General features: G+C 46.0%; 1 protein-coding gene across 2 annotated transcripts in view; it reads right to left on the minus strand.

Annotated features, from left to right (window-relative positions):
• Positions 1–606: 606 nt before the first annotated feature.
• Positions 607–14,536, minus strand: part of LOC138786708 (zinc finger protein 420-like) — a 77,417-nt gene continuing 63,487 nt past the window's right edge. The window contains exon 5 of one of the 2 annotated variants that reach the window (XM_069963704.1): positions 607–6,089. In XM_069963704.1, coding sequence (XP_069819805.1) covers positions 4,537–6,089 — 1,553 coding nt within the window. In that variant the 3' untranslated portion in view covers positions 607–4,536. Of the gene's footprint in view, positions 6,585–14,536 lie in introns of both variants that reach the window. The other variant, XM_069963703.1, reaches the window with a different exon arrangement.

Raw genomic sequence — 14,536 nt, forward strand, 5'->3', positions numbered from 1 at the left:
CGGGATTAGTGGGGTGCTGGAGGGTAATAATCACGTCCTCCTCTATGTCTAAGTCACCGGCGATGGCGGGGGAGGGAGACCAGGACCACGTGGCAGACTGCGCCTCGGGGCAAGATGGCGCTGACGGCTGGGATATCCGCTGTGCTAGGGGCTGTGTATGCTCACCCAGCGAGGAGACCGTGGCTGCCGTCCCCGTTGCAGGCACCGGGGCTTCTGGTGGTGAGGTGCGCTGGAGGCAGAGAGTGGAAGCAGGCAGGAGCTGCGTGGCGGGCTGTGCCTCGTGGCAAGATGGCGCCGGCAGACGGGCTGTACACTGTGCCGGGGGCTGGATGGAGTCACCCACCGGTAATGCCTCTGATTCCGCCTCCGATGCGAGCCCCGGGGAGTTCGGTGGGGACTTGGACGGGAGGCTGAGGGATCTGGAGCCTGCCCGACTCGATCTCCTCAGCGGCTGATGACCGGGCCGCCCGACAGGGAGAGGAGAAGACCCGGGGTCCTTAAGCAGGTACCGGTCAAGCGTGGAGGACCGCAGCCGGGTGGAGGGTGTCGTCCGGGTGGTCAGGGAGGGTTTCCTCTGTAGTTTTCCCATGAACGGTGTCGCTGGGAATGTTAGGATCTGCTTTTACTGTGTGGAGCGGGAGCTCTCGTCTCACACGTCCGGCTCCATCGGCAGCTCGCTCCGCCCCCCTCTACAGACTTTTTTAGGATGAGGAAACTCTGGGTCAAGGAAGTCCATGGGTCTCCTGCGGTAGAGCATAATGGCGCATAATGGCTTATAAAGCCTCCAAACAAAATGAGATTACCTCTGCTGTGGCAATCTACAGTGCCACTTTGCGCGAAACTTACACTAAATTCCTACAGTTCCCCTCAGATGTCACCAGAGAGGCTTGGCAACTGGCTTGATCAAATTATGAGTTTGAGGAGAGGACTTGCATCGCTCCCACTTTGATTCCCTTTTGTTCAGACATGGGAACAAGGCGAACGCATACTGGCGAGATATGCGAAAGGTCCCTATTCCCCTCAACACATTACTCAGCTGAGAGACATGGCGGGGGTGGTTAGGAAGCATCCTCAGGAAATTAATGGTGTTTTGCAAACCTTTTATCATAAATTATACACATCCGATGTTATTGCCCAGACTGCGCCTCCAGACTTCCTTCAGGGTCTCCCTGAACTTTCTGAAGAGGATAGGACATTACTTAATTCACCCGTGACGGCGGAGGAAATTAAGGGTGTAATCTCCCAACTCAATGCCCATAAGGCCCCTGGCCCTGATGGCCTAACAGGGGATTTTTTTATAATCCTTAGCGAGGAAATCACACCTTCTCTCTTATCCTTATACTCTCTTTACATGGAGGGGGAACCGGTTCCGATCTCGTCCAACACGGCTTACATCAAGGTTCTGTTGAAACCCGGAAAGGATCCCCTAAATCCAAATTCCTATAGACCCATCTCACTATTAAATTTAGACTTAAAGATCATATCCAAAATCATGGCAGATAGGTTGCCCATGATCCTACCGGATCTGATTTCCCCGGCCCAGGTGGGCTTTGTCCGGGGAAGAGCAGCAGTAGCCAATATCCGAAAAGTTATGGCCTTGTTGGACGGGGTGAAGTTGAGACCCCATGGACGTCCATCCCCAGCTCTCCTGTCCATAGATGCTGAAAAAGCGTTCGACAGTGTGAGCTGGGGATGGATGTTCCAGGTATTGGGAGCAATGGGCTTTGGTGGAGCTTTCTTGTCCTTCCTACATGGGCTATATTCCTCCCCCCACGCTAGAATACACATCCCGGGCTTTCTTTCTAGGCCCTTTGCACTACTTAAGGGAACGCGGCAAGGGTGCCCGTTGTCCCCGTTGTTATTTAATTTGGCCATAGAACCCTTGTCGCGTAGACTACAAAAAGCCAGAGATTTCACAGGTATAACGGTGGGGACCATGGAGTTAAAATGTACATTTTTTGCGGATGACATCCTCGTCTTCTTAGACCGTCCCAGGGAAGATTTAGCGGCTGTCTTCCGTCATTTGGAGCTCTTTGGCTCCTACTCAGGTTTCAAGGTAAACATAGACAAAAGTGAACTCCTAATGCTGTCTCCCGTTGGTTCGGAAGGGAGGAGGGGTGATCCACCGCTCCTGGTTAAACAGGCGGCCAAACATATAACATATCTGGGAATTAGGATAGGAAAAGTAGCTAGCTCCTTATACTCACTGAATTTTCCTCCTCTATTTAAAAAACTACAGGCAGACCTAACGAGATGGTCTTCTCTTCCTCTCCCTCTGCTGGCACGGGTGTCGCTGCTAAAAATGATGGGCTTTGGAAAACTGCTGTATCCTCTACAGACTATACCGGTGGATGTGGATGTTTCTTTGCTCGCTTCGGCCTTTACTAAGTTCATATGGGCTGGCAAACGTCCGAGAATAGCTCGTAAAAAGCTGATTCTACCAAAACTGAAAGGGGGGCTTAATCTACCTGATGTAAGGTGTTATAACTTGGCTTGTCTATTACGCCACGGTGTAGACTGGTTGAGGGGTTCGAGCACATATTCCAATTTCACCCTAGAATCGCAAATGGTAACGCCATGGTCTTTTAATGGACTTCTTCACACAAGGTTTGCAAAACTACCTAAGGACATAAAAAACAGCATCCTGTTTAGGGATACCATCAAAGGATGGCAACATGCGCGTAAGCTGTTAGGCCTGCCCATGCTAATGAGCTCCTATATGGACTTATGGCATCACCCGGAATTTGATGTATCAAATTCTCACCCGTCTTTCCAACAATGGAGGAGGGTTGGTATTCACACTGCTTCTGCCTTGATTAACACGTCGGAATCTAGATACTTGACCTTCCAGGAGGTCCAGTGAGCTTATGGCTTAACTTCACGACACTTTTTGGAATATGGCCAGATAAAAAGTTTTTTGTTCTCTAGACTCAGGGATTTGCGAGGGGAACTGACATCTAACCCTCTCTGGGGCTATATTGAATCTACTAATGCCACCCATTCTCTAGCCTCTCTTAATGCAACACTGCGGGATGCCTGTACTACAGGAACATTCCCTTCACTGTTTAAATATTGGAGTGAAAAATTACCCTTGCCTGACCTTACCGAACAGATAGAAGAGTTGGGTGGATGTACGGTCGGCAATTATCTGCGAACAATAGAGGGAAACTTTCTATAAAATCACACATCATGCCACATACGGATTCAATGCACCTAGGACACCCGATCACTCGGATAGGATTGTAGCATGCCCCAATTGTGGAGATCCACTGACTGATTTATATCATGGGCTTTACATCTGCATGAAGGTGATGCCATTTTGGCGTGCCTTGACAGAGTTGTTACAGCACAAACTGCACATATCTGTGCCAGTGGATCCCCACATGATGGTGCTTCACATTTCCCCGACTGGAGCCACTGTTCCCCGACTGGTCCATATATTTCTCTTAGTTGCCAAAAGATGCTTACTTGCTAGATGGTTAGTACCAGAAATCCCTACTACAGATCATGTCCTCTCTCAGGTAAAGAGATATCTGCTAATGGATCAGCTGGATGCGGAACCCCAAAGGGAAACCTAGGTCAAATCATTTATTAAGAAATGGAGGAAATTTATTGTATCCTTCTTGGAACCAGAGGAGATCTATGCAGTAATGAGACCATTCCGGAATACCAAATGGTATCTGCAAGCGGATGTCGCAGGCTCTCTCGGTGAGTTGCGCCTTCCGGACTAGGGATAGAAAAGGCCTAGGGGTTGGCGGGACCCCACTTCGCAGGATTGGGAAGGGAGGGGGATGGGGAGGGGGGGTTATTTGGTTCTAATTTGGGCATAAATGTTGGCATATCCCGGATGACTTTGATTGTCATTATACTCTTCATTGTTGTACTTCTATGACATGTCTTTACTCAAAATAAAAAATATGTTTGCAAAAAAAAAAAAAACAGATTTTGGGTCCATGGCCTGGAAACTCCCCAGATCTTAATCCCATATAGAACTTGTGGTCAATCATCAAGAGACAGGTGGACAAACAAAAACCAACAATTCTGACAAAATGTAAGCATTGATTGTGCAATTATATTTCTGTATGTATAAAAACATCTGACAAACACACATAAAAAAGAGAGGGCAGCAGACATTTGAAAATAGAATATTTGTGTCATTCTCAAAACTTTTGGCCATGACTGTACACATTACTATTCTACTAGACATGAGAGAATTTACAGTAGGAATGAAGGGAATCACTTTGTTTCTATCTGACATCTGCTCATCAGGCTGCAATCTTTTATGTCTGCTCCGCTCCATGCCGCTCCTCACCGGGTGCTGGGAAAAGATGGATCCAGTCCTATGAAACTTTCCCAGGACTGGATCCATCTTTTCAAGCAGACTTCAAAGCCGGCAGCCTGATGAGCAGAATGCAGATAGGAAAGAAGCCATTCCCTTCGTTCCTACTGTAAATTCACTCATCTCTATTTTTTACTATAATAAGCAGATTTTCCTTAATCATCCTTTAGAATTCTTTATATTCATTAACCTCATTGTCAATTGGAAAATGGCTGCTCCCTTTTGTGATTTTTTTCATGAACCACAAGATATGATTTCAAATTAAAACATTTCCCACAATCTGAACATGAAAATGGCTTCTCCCCTGTGTGAGTTCTCTGATGCGTAACAAGATATGATTTCCGAATAAAACATTTCCCACATTCCAAACATGAAAATGGCTTCTCCCCAGTGTGAATTCTCTGATGCGTAACAAGATATGATTTCCGAATAAAACATTTCCCACATTCTGAACATAAAAATGGCTTCTCCCCAGTGTGAGTTCTCTGATGCTTAACTAGACATGATTTCTCAGTAAAACATTTCCCACATTCTGAACATGAAAATGGCTTCTCCCCTGTGTGAATTCTTTCATGGTTAACAAGCTTTGATCTTTGAATGAAACATTTCCCACATTCTAAACATGAAAATGGCTTCTCTCCTGTGTGAATTCTTTGATGTTCAACAAGTTTTGATTTGTTTTTAAAACATTTCCCACATTCTGAACATGAAAATGGCTTCTCCCCTGTGTGAGTTCTCTGATGCGTAACAAGATCAGATATCCGAATAAAACATTTCCCACATTCCAAACATGAAAATGCCTTCTCCCCACTGTGAGTTCTCTGATGCTTAACTAGAAATGATTTCTCAGTAAAACATTTCCCACATTCTGAACATGAAAATGGCTTCTCCCCTGTGTGAATTCTTTCATGGTAAACAAGCTTTGATCTTTGAATGAAACATTTCCCACATTCTGAACATGAAAATGGCTTCTCCCCAGTGTGAGTTCTCTGATGCTTAACTAGACCTGATTTCTCAGTAAAACATTTCCCACATTCTGAACAAGAAAATGGCTTTTCCCCTGTGTGAGCTCGTTGATGCTTAACTAGACCTGATTTCTCAATAAAACATTTCCCACATTCTGAACATGAAAATGGCTTCTCCCCTGTGTGAATTCTTTCATGGGTAACAAGCTTTGATCTCTTAATGAAACATTTCCCACATTCTGAACATGAAAATAGCTTCTCTCCTGTGTGAATTCTTTGATGTTCAACAAGTTTTGATTTGCTTTTAAAAGAATTCTCACATTCTGAACATGAAAATGGCTTCTCCCCAGTGTGAGTTCTCTGATGCTTAACTAGACATGATTTCTCAGTAAAACATTTCCCACATTCTGAACATGAAAATGGCTTCTCCCCTGTGTGAATTCTTTCATGGTTAACAAGCTTTGATCTTTGAAAGAAACATTTCCCACATTCTAAACATGAAAATGGCTTCTCCCCTGTGTGAATTCTTTGATGTTCAACAAGTTTTGATTTGCTTTTAAAACATTTCCCACATTCTGAACATGAAAATGGCTTCTCCCCTGTGTGAGTTCTCTGATGTATAACAAGATCAGATATCCGAATAAAACATTTCCCACATTCTAAACATGAAAATGGCTTCTCTCCTGTGTGAATTTTTTGATGTTCAACAAGTTTTGATTTGCTTTTAAAACATTTCCCACATTCTAAACATGAAAATGGCTTCTCTCCTGTGTGAATTCTTTGATGTTCAACAAGTTTTGATTTGCTTTTAAAACATTTCCCACATTCTGAACATGAAAATGGCTTCTCCCCCATGTGATTTCTCTGATGATTAACAAGATCTGATTTTTGATTTAAATATTTCTCACATTCCGAACATGAAGGTGGCTTCTCGCCTGTGTGATTTCTCCTATGCCTAACAAAATCTGATTTCTGATTAAAACATTTGTCACATTCTGAACATGAAACTGCCTTCTCCCCTGTAAGATATTTTTCGTGTTGTAAATCTGAAAACTGAGTCTTTCCTGTATTTTCTCTTTGATGTTCATCGTCTTCTCTGTAAATGTCAGCTTGCTGTGATGGAGCAGAAGATGGGACTTGTATAACAGGATGAGATGAGAGATCTTTGCTGTGAGGGGCTGAGGGTGTATCTGGGATAGTGGACGGCTCCTCATATGTATCTTGTGTGATATGATCCTCTGAGGTGATCTGATGTCCCCCTGAGCTCCTGGTAGAATCATCTGCAAAGGAGAAAACACCATTTCTCTGATTTCCCAGTAATAGAAGCTTAAACATATTGTCAGGGAGTCCTGGGGTCCGGGAAGATGGAAGTCCCTTGTCTAGACCCGCAACCCCTGTCCCTACCTGCTTGCACCCCTAGGCTAACCCCTAGGGCAGCAACTGGGCGACAGTCCCTAGCTTACCTAGGGATACGGGGAGGTAGACAGTACACACAGATAGGTATATACAAACAGTTCAGGCAGTCCGAGTCAGCAACAGGAGGTCACGTTAAAATCTGAATCAGCAAACAGGGGGTAAACAGAGTCCGGTCCTAGGTCAAACACAAGAAGTAACGCAGTACAGAGGATGAGGCAGAGGCAAATGCGAAGTCCAAGTGTCAAATAGCAAGCAGAACAATAAGATACGCTGGTGTAGCTGGAGACCAAACATACACTGGCAACTTCAGGCTGGGTTCACACTATGTATATTTGAGGCTGTATTTGTGAGGCTGTATAGCAACCAAAACCAGGAGTGGATTGAAAACACAGAAAGGCTCTGTTCACATAATGTTGTAATTGAGTGGATGGCCATCATTTAATGGCAAATATTTGCTGTTATTTTAAAACAACGGCTGTGGTATTGAAATAATGGCCGTTATTTACTGTTATATGGCGGCCATCCACTCAATTTCAACATTGTGTGAACAGATCCTTTCTGTGTTTTCAATCCACTCCTGGTTTTGGTTGCTATGAGGACCTGACATGAGGACCAAATACTGCCTGAAATATACATAGTGTGAACCCAGCCCCCAGGTGTAAATCACCAGCTTAAATGCTACCAGAGCTCCCCCCCCCAGCCCCTGATAGGAGCAAGGAGACACCAATAGCAGCCAGGGAGCCCTCCCCTGTACTCAGAAAGGAGCAAGCCTCAGGAGAATGCAACACCTGAAGGCTTAACCCCACGAGCACCAGAGAGGAGTCAGGAGAAAGGCATGAGACTGGGTGTCGGCTCCCTGGCAGCAGAGCAAGAAGTGTGAACAGGTCAGAAAGAAATCGGGCCTCGGCTGATTCTTCCAGCCGAGTTCACACACACAGACTGAACTCTAACACATATTGCAGACATGGAAAGTTACTCTTTTTTATGTAACATAATAAGAATGATCAGATCTGTTCCCATCCACAGGAAGTGTCAGGGAGAAGAATCTAGAAGCTGGAGGCCGGGGAGATGACGTCCTTAGTAGGAAAAGTAATGGAAACTCTTCTCAAATAAAAAACAGGACTACTAACCCCCTACATACCGATAACCTGCAGGACCCCAACCAGCATGGCGTTACTGGGGGCAGATCATGGCCTTTTTTCTCATTTTCTGCATAAGTCACGTGGTGCAGTGAGGTCCCCGACCCAGCCGGCCTCTGGCTACATACATCCTTGGTAAGTGCTCAGAGACTTCCACACAGCTCTCTGGATGACCCTCCCCGAATAAGAGACGTCACAGAGACTCCCCGGTCCAGGGTCTATACTGTCAGGGTGGTGGAGGTTTGTGCCCAACACAGTACACACGGCCCCCCCCAAACCCACCTTGGACCTTGCCTAATTGGTGCAGTACTCTGCCAGGATGGTTGTGTAAGATAGCCTAGTGTTGAATAAGAGGACCTCATACGGTTAGAATAAGTAGAGAATAAGACCACCTTTTGTCAAACAAGTCCAGTGACTGTCAGGTTTGGTAGCACGAGTCCCAGGCTTGAACTCCCAGGCGAAGCTAACCCCGATCGTCGGCGAGGGAGGGCCGGTTTCGAAACGGCAAAGGAGAGGACAACCCCAGGCAAAGCTCGGGATCCTCGGCACCGTCATGTGACTACGCTGCGGACAGGATAGCATAAGAAGATCCGGCAGCAACATCCAGGGATGGCGCGCTGGTTTAACACGAGGCAGCCTCACAGTCTCGGAGTCTGCGGTTCGTTGCTGGATGAGTGTGGGGCTGAGAGACTTGCCACCAGACACCTTGGGAAAGCTCTTAGTACCTGTGGAGGCGGTAAGATCTTTCTATAACCCTGAGCTGTAAGCCAGGAATGAACTAACTACTGCATACCCTCATACCCCCACTGATACCCCTGCATTCCTGTGTATATGACTGGGGGACCGGGGGAATTCCTGAGGTGCAGTAAGTACTCCAAGAGTGACAAGTAATATCTGCAGGCTAGTATTGCCAGATCCAGCTCATAGCCGGAAGACTTCTAATTGTAATATTGCAGTATCTCCAAGGTATGAGGTCCGTCCTGTATTATAGAGCTCATGGCCGCTGGCTGGGGTCATTAATGACAACTAATGTTTATTTTGTAGACTTTTGTGGAGCAGTCCCCTGTTACCTTCCTCCTCCTGGATAAGAGATCAGGATGCCGACAAAAGCACAACCTAGGAGGCCGGGGGTGTTCAAGATCTGCAACAGCCCCAGAAGATAGAAAAATATTTTAAATCTCCTTTAACTAATACTAAGACTCGCGGCCAGAAAAATGTTTCCCCCAATGCAGGGGCTGTGAGCAAAGGAGCTTGTTATGCTGCTCTAGAGTTAGGGCCCTATTCCACAGTAACGAATCGGCCGATTATCGCTCGGTGGAATAGAGAGAACGATCAGCCGATGATCGTGTCATCGGCTGATCGTTCATTTAGGGCCAGACCTAAAATCATCGTTCCCCCACCGCGCATCGCTACGATTGAATAGCGATTTGATGATTTGAGAAGCAGCATACATTACCTGTCAGGTCTTCTGCTCCGCTCTGTCTTCCTCCCCGGGTCCCGCGCGCTCTACCTTCAGAATGGCCGGTCAGCTGACAGAGCGCTTAGCCACTCACAGGCCGGGACCGCCACGGCCTGTGATTGGCTGAGTGGCCTGCCAGCTGACAGGCCAGTCTGAAGCTAGAGCACGCGGGACCCGGGGAGGAAGACAGAGTGGAGCAGAAGACCTGACAGGTAATGTATGATGCTGCAAGGACATCGTTAATGATGTCCCTGCAGCCCTCGCTCATCGATCATCGGGCCGTGGAATAGGCCCAGGAAACGAGTGCCGATCTAGCAGATCGGCGCTCGTTTACATCGTTGATCGGGCCCTACTCGGCCTGTGGAATAGGGCCCTTAGAGGACGGAGCTTCTATCCCTGGGGCACTGGTGTCTGATGTTGTCTAAAATCCTCTCAGAAGTACTGAGGTGTAACTCTGGAATGTCTGAGATGAGGATGCAAATTGGCGGACTGGTCACGGATGTGTCATTAATCCGGGACCATCTCAATAAAATTAGAGACCGGGTTCATAAAGTGGAAAAAACTGTAGATCCCATACAGGCACAGTTAAAAAACCTGGAGGTTGAGATGAAATCCCTAAAATCTAACTATGGCTCAGTGACTAGTCGTCTCACAGACATGGAGGACAGGTCTCGACGTGCCAATATTAGAATGGTGGGTCTCCCGGAGGGGGAGGAAGGAGAGAAGTGCATTGATTTCTGCGTCCAGTGGATAAAGGATAACATGGATGCCTCTCTCCTTTCACCGTATTTTGATGTAGAGAGGGTACATCAAGTGCCATTTAAGCCGCCCCCTCCGGGCGCCTCGCCTAGAACTTTGTTGGTTAAAATTATGTCTTGCAGGGATAGGGACATCATCCTCAGGCATTTGAGGCAGAACGGAGAAGTTCTATTTAATGGTAATAAGATTTCACTCTCTCCAGATTACTCAAAAGCAACACAGAAACAGAGGGAATCTTTTAAAGATGTTAAGCGTAAGGGTCCTATTCCACGGGCCGAGGAGGGTCCGATCAATGATGTTAACGAGCAGCGATCTGCTAGATCGCTGCTCGTTTACTGGGCCTATTCCACGGCCCGATGATCGTTGAGCCCTTGCAGCATCATACATTACCTGTCCAGGCTTCTTCTCCGCGCTGTCTTCGTCCCCGGGTCCCGCACGCTCTATCTTCAGAATGGCGGGTCAGCTGACAGGCTGTGATTGGCTGAGCGCTCCGTCAGCTGACCGGCCATTCTGAAGATAGAGCGCGTGGGACCCGGAGATGAAGACAGCACGGAGAAGAAGCCTGGACAGGTAATGTATTACTGCTGCTGCTTGTCAAATCTTTGGTCGCCCGCCATGCACCGCTATTTAACCGTAGCGATGCGCAGTGGGGGAACGATGATTTTAGGTCTGGCCCTAAATGAACGATCAGCCGATGACACAATCATTGGCTGAACGTTCTCTCTATTTCACCGAATGATAATCGGCCAAATCAGGCCAAATGGGGCCGATTAACGTTACTGTGGAATAGGGCCCTAAGCTTAGAGAATTAAATATTCCTTTTTCCCTTCTGTTTCTGTCAAAGCTTCGAGTGACCTATATGGATAGAGTCCATATATTTGTAACGCCCTCTGATGTACTTGAATGGATTGAGAGCATAGGGCGGTAATAATGTTGTGTGGGGGAGGTGTGTTTGGCTCGGTATTCTGTTCCAAAAATAAGTTGTCGGGGACTGCTGACAGGGGGAGGGAGGGGGGAGGAGGCGTTAGTGGAAGTTAGAGACACACAGAGAGCAGTCTTCGTCTTGGTCCAGCGTCATCTCCCGGCCATAGTGTGTTTGATAGAAAATCATACCACAGAGGATACGATTTCCAAAGTACGCCAGAGATGGTCCATGCAGGAATATCATGCATCATTTACAGGCTACTCTGCCGGTCTCTCTATTTATATTCACAGAAAGATACATTTTTCTTTAGTGCACAGGAAGGTGGATGGGAGGGACAATATATTTTTCTGCACGCTAAAATTAATGGTGAGATAATGGTTCTTGCTTTTTTGCATATACCTCCCCCATGTAAGACAGATGTTTTAAGAATACTGGTTGATTACATGAAGGATAAACCTAACACCCCACTGATAATCGCGGGTGACTTCAACTCTGTCCCGAGTCAGCGCCGCCTCTGTGGTGTGTCCCTGCACCGCCTCCCATGTCTGTCTGCAGCGCCTCCCATGCCTGTGTGCGGACAACCCATCCCCCAACACCCCACCCCACATACGCTGTTTGCGTCCGCTTCCTGAGTCCTCTTCTCAGCTTCCGATGTGCGCAGTTGCGACCCGGCAACCATGGCGCAGAGGGCAAACTGAGGGCGGAACGAAAGGCAGGGGGAGGCGAGCCCGAGACCACACAGGCGCTTCCCCTGGGCACGAATGCTCTCGGCCCCGCCTCTTAGACCCGGCATATACTCAAGTAAACTTTGATTTTTAGCGGAAAGAAAGTACAAACAGCAGGGACAAACATACCAGGAGACAGCAGTTCAGATAAGCTACAAGCAGGTATAAGTAGGGGGGGAATCAGTGGGCGCAGAGTCGCTTTAACGAATCCTGTGCTCTGGGAGAACTACCCCCTTCGATGTATGAAGCAACGATTATACTCATTTTAAAAAAGGGAAAGGACCCACTGGATGTCGGTTCTTATAGGCCGATATCCTTACTAAACATCGATACTGAAATTTTTGCTAAACATATAGTCCAGAGGCTGAAGGACCTGATGCCAATATTGGTAAGTGAGGATGAGAGAGGATTTGTATCGGGCCGTTCAGTCTTCTCTAACATAGAAGAGAAATTTGCTAACATACAGATGTCGAGGGGGTTGCCCCGCTCCATCCTGCCTATAGATGCCGTAAAGGCTTTTGACAGGGTGGAGTGGGGATTCCTTTGGGAAACCCTTAGGACCTTTAGACTGTAATTCAATATGTGAAGATGTTGTATATTAAGCCCATGGCATGTTTGCTGGAGAATGGAGCGGTGTCAAAGGCGTTTAGATTAGAGGGGCACCAGACAGGGCTGCCCCCTCTCACCCATCTTGTTTGCACTATACATAGAGCCCCTTTCTCAATTAATAAAAAATAATCAACGTATAGAAGGTTTCAGGCTAAAAGATATAAGGAGCAAAGTTATTATGTATGCAGACGGCGTACTGATGTTCATCCGGGACCCAGGTCACGGCCTTCCAGCAGCAATGGAACAACTGGAGTTATTTGGTACATACTCAGGTTTCCAAATAAACTGGTCCAAATCCGTACTGCTTGAGTTGGATCATCCCCGAATGGAGGCTCTGGCCAATCTGACCCTCCAGAGGAACGTAGATTATTTATGTGTAAAGGTCTCTGCAAACTCAGAAAGGTATGCTGCCTCAAACATTAAACCCTATTTAAATAAACTGGAGGGTAAAATTAAGGTATGGCTTAAATTACCACTATCAATGTCTGACAGAATAGCCCGTGTAACAATGGTGGTTCAACCACAGGTACTGTATTATCTTAGAGCGACTCCTGCCTGGATCCCGGATGGATACTTTTTGTGTCTAGAGGTTCTGTTGGGTAAACCGATTTGGGGTGGCAGAAGGAACAGGCTCAGATACCATACTTTTACTTTACCGTCTGATTTGGGGGGCTGGTCTTTACCGGACTTCCGATTTTGCTTTTTTTATGTATAAATTGCTGCAGATAAAACGTAATCTTTGGAGGAATGTAGTTTTCGGCCTTGAGAATCTGAGATATGAATCACTGTATGAATTCCTGGAATCCAATAGATGGTCCCTTGTATATTACAGAGAATGGAAGATGGTGAGAATGTGGGGCAAGGTTTGGGTAAAAATGAAGAAACTGTTGGGCATAACAGCTAGCACAAAGTACACCCCCTCGTGGGGAAATACACAACTGACACACTTAAATAGTATTGATGATCAGTCTTTTTGGTATAATCGCAGAATCACCTTAGTGTCTCATCTATTTCGGGATGGGGCCATAAAAACATTTGAGGAAATAAGGATAGAATTTTCACTTCAAGAGACTCACAGGCTGAAATATAGACAGCTGCAGCACGCACTTAATGCTACTTTAGGAGGGAGTTGGGTAATAGTCCAAAATGTTACTTTCATGGATGTGGTGGATGATTGCCAAGGGAATAAAAAAGGGGAATTTTAAAAAATTATTCACGATTTTCACAGAAAATTTATGCACTGACTGGTTTAGGAATTATAAGAAAAGCACAGAGTGGGGGGAAGAAGAAGAAGTGGGGAAGATTCTGGAGGTAGAATGGGATAAAATTTTGGGAAACATTAGGAAAAGTAGTGTTAACAAAAATCACCAACTCATACAGTTTAAAATCATTCACCGTCTGCATTACCATCTGTCCTTTCTATTGATTTTTTTTTTAATTCAGAACAGGTACGCTGTAAGAGGAGGATAGTCACTATAGATGCAGCAGCATGAGACTGATAGTGATATATTGTCCGCTGGGACTGTGCTGTATATTAGAATTTATGGTGAATGATTATATAGCTGGAAAACTGACAGGACACAGAACTTATAATATTCCACACAGAATAGTTACAGCCGGTGACTGAGGAGAATGTGTGACTGTTCTCTGCATTTAGTAGTCACTACTTACCTGGGTGGTTACCTGTAGTGATGTCCTCCTTATACTGCTCATCACTGCTGTCATCTGTATCTTCTTCTTTTACTATCTTGTGCATAGCAATATTATGGTTCAGTTCCTTCCCTGCAGTGATGTCCTCTTTATACTGCTCATCACTGCCCACATCTGTCTCTTCTTCTTTTATTATCTTGTCTGTAGGATTAATAGAGTAAAGATCCTTCCCTGTAGTAATATTCTCCATATACTGCTCCTCACTGCTCACATCTGGCTCTTCTTTAACTTCTATCTTTATAGCATCAATATACTTCAGATCCTTCCCTGTAGTGATGTCTTCCTTATACTGCTCATCACTGCTGTCATTTGTCTCTTCTTCTTTTGCCCTTATGTCTGTAGCATTCATAAAGTTCAGATTCTTTCCCATAGAAATGTCCTCCTTATACTGCTCATCACTGCTCACATCTGTTTCTTCTTCTTTCATCATCATATATGTAACATTAATAGAATTCAAATCCTTCCCTGTAGTGATGTTCTCCTTATACTG

The sequence above is a fragment of the Dendropsophus ebraccatus genome, chromosome 3 (genome assembly GCF_027789765.1).
Source record: "Dendropsophus ebraccatus isolate aDenEbr1 chromosome 3, aDenEbr1.pat, whole genome shotgun sequence".
In the NCBI taxonomy this organism is placed as follows: domain Eukaryota; kingdom Metazoa; phylum Chordata; class Amphibia; order Anura; family Hylidae; genus Dendropsophus; species Dendropsophus ebraccatus.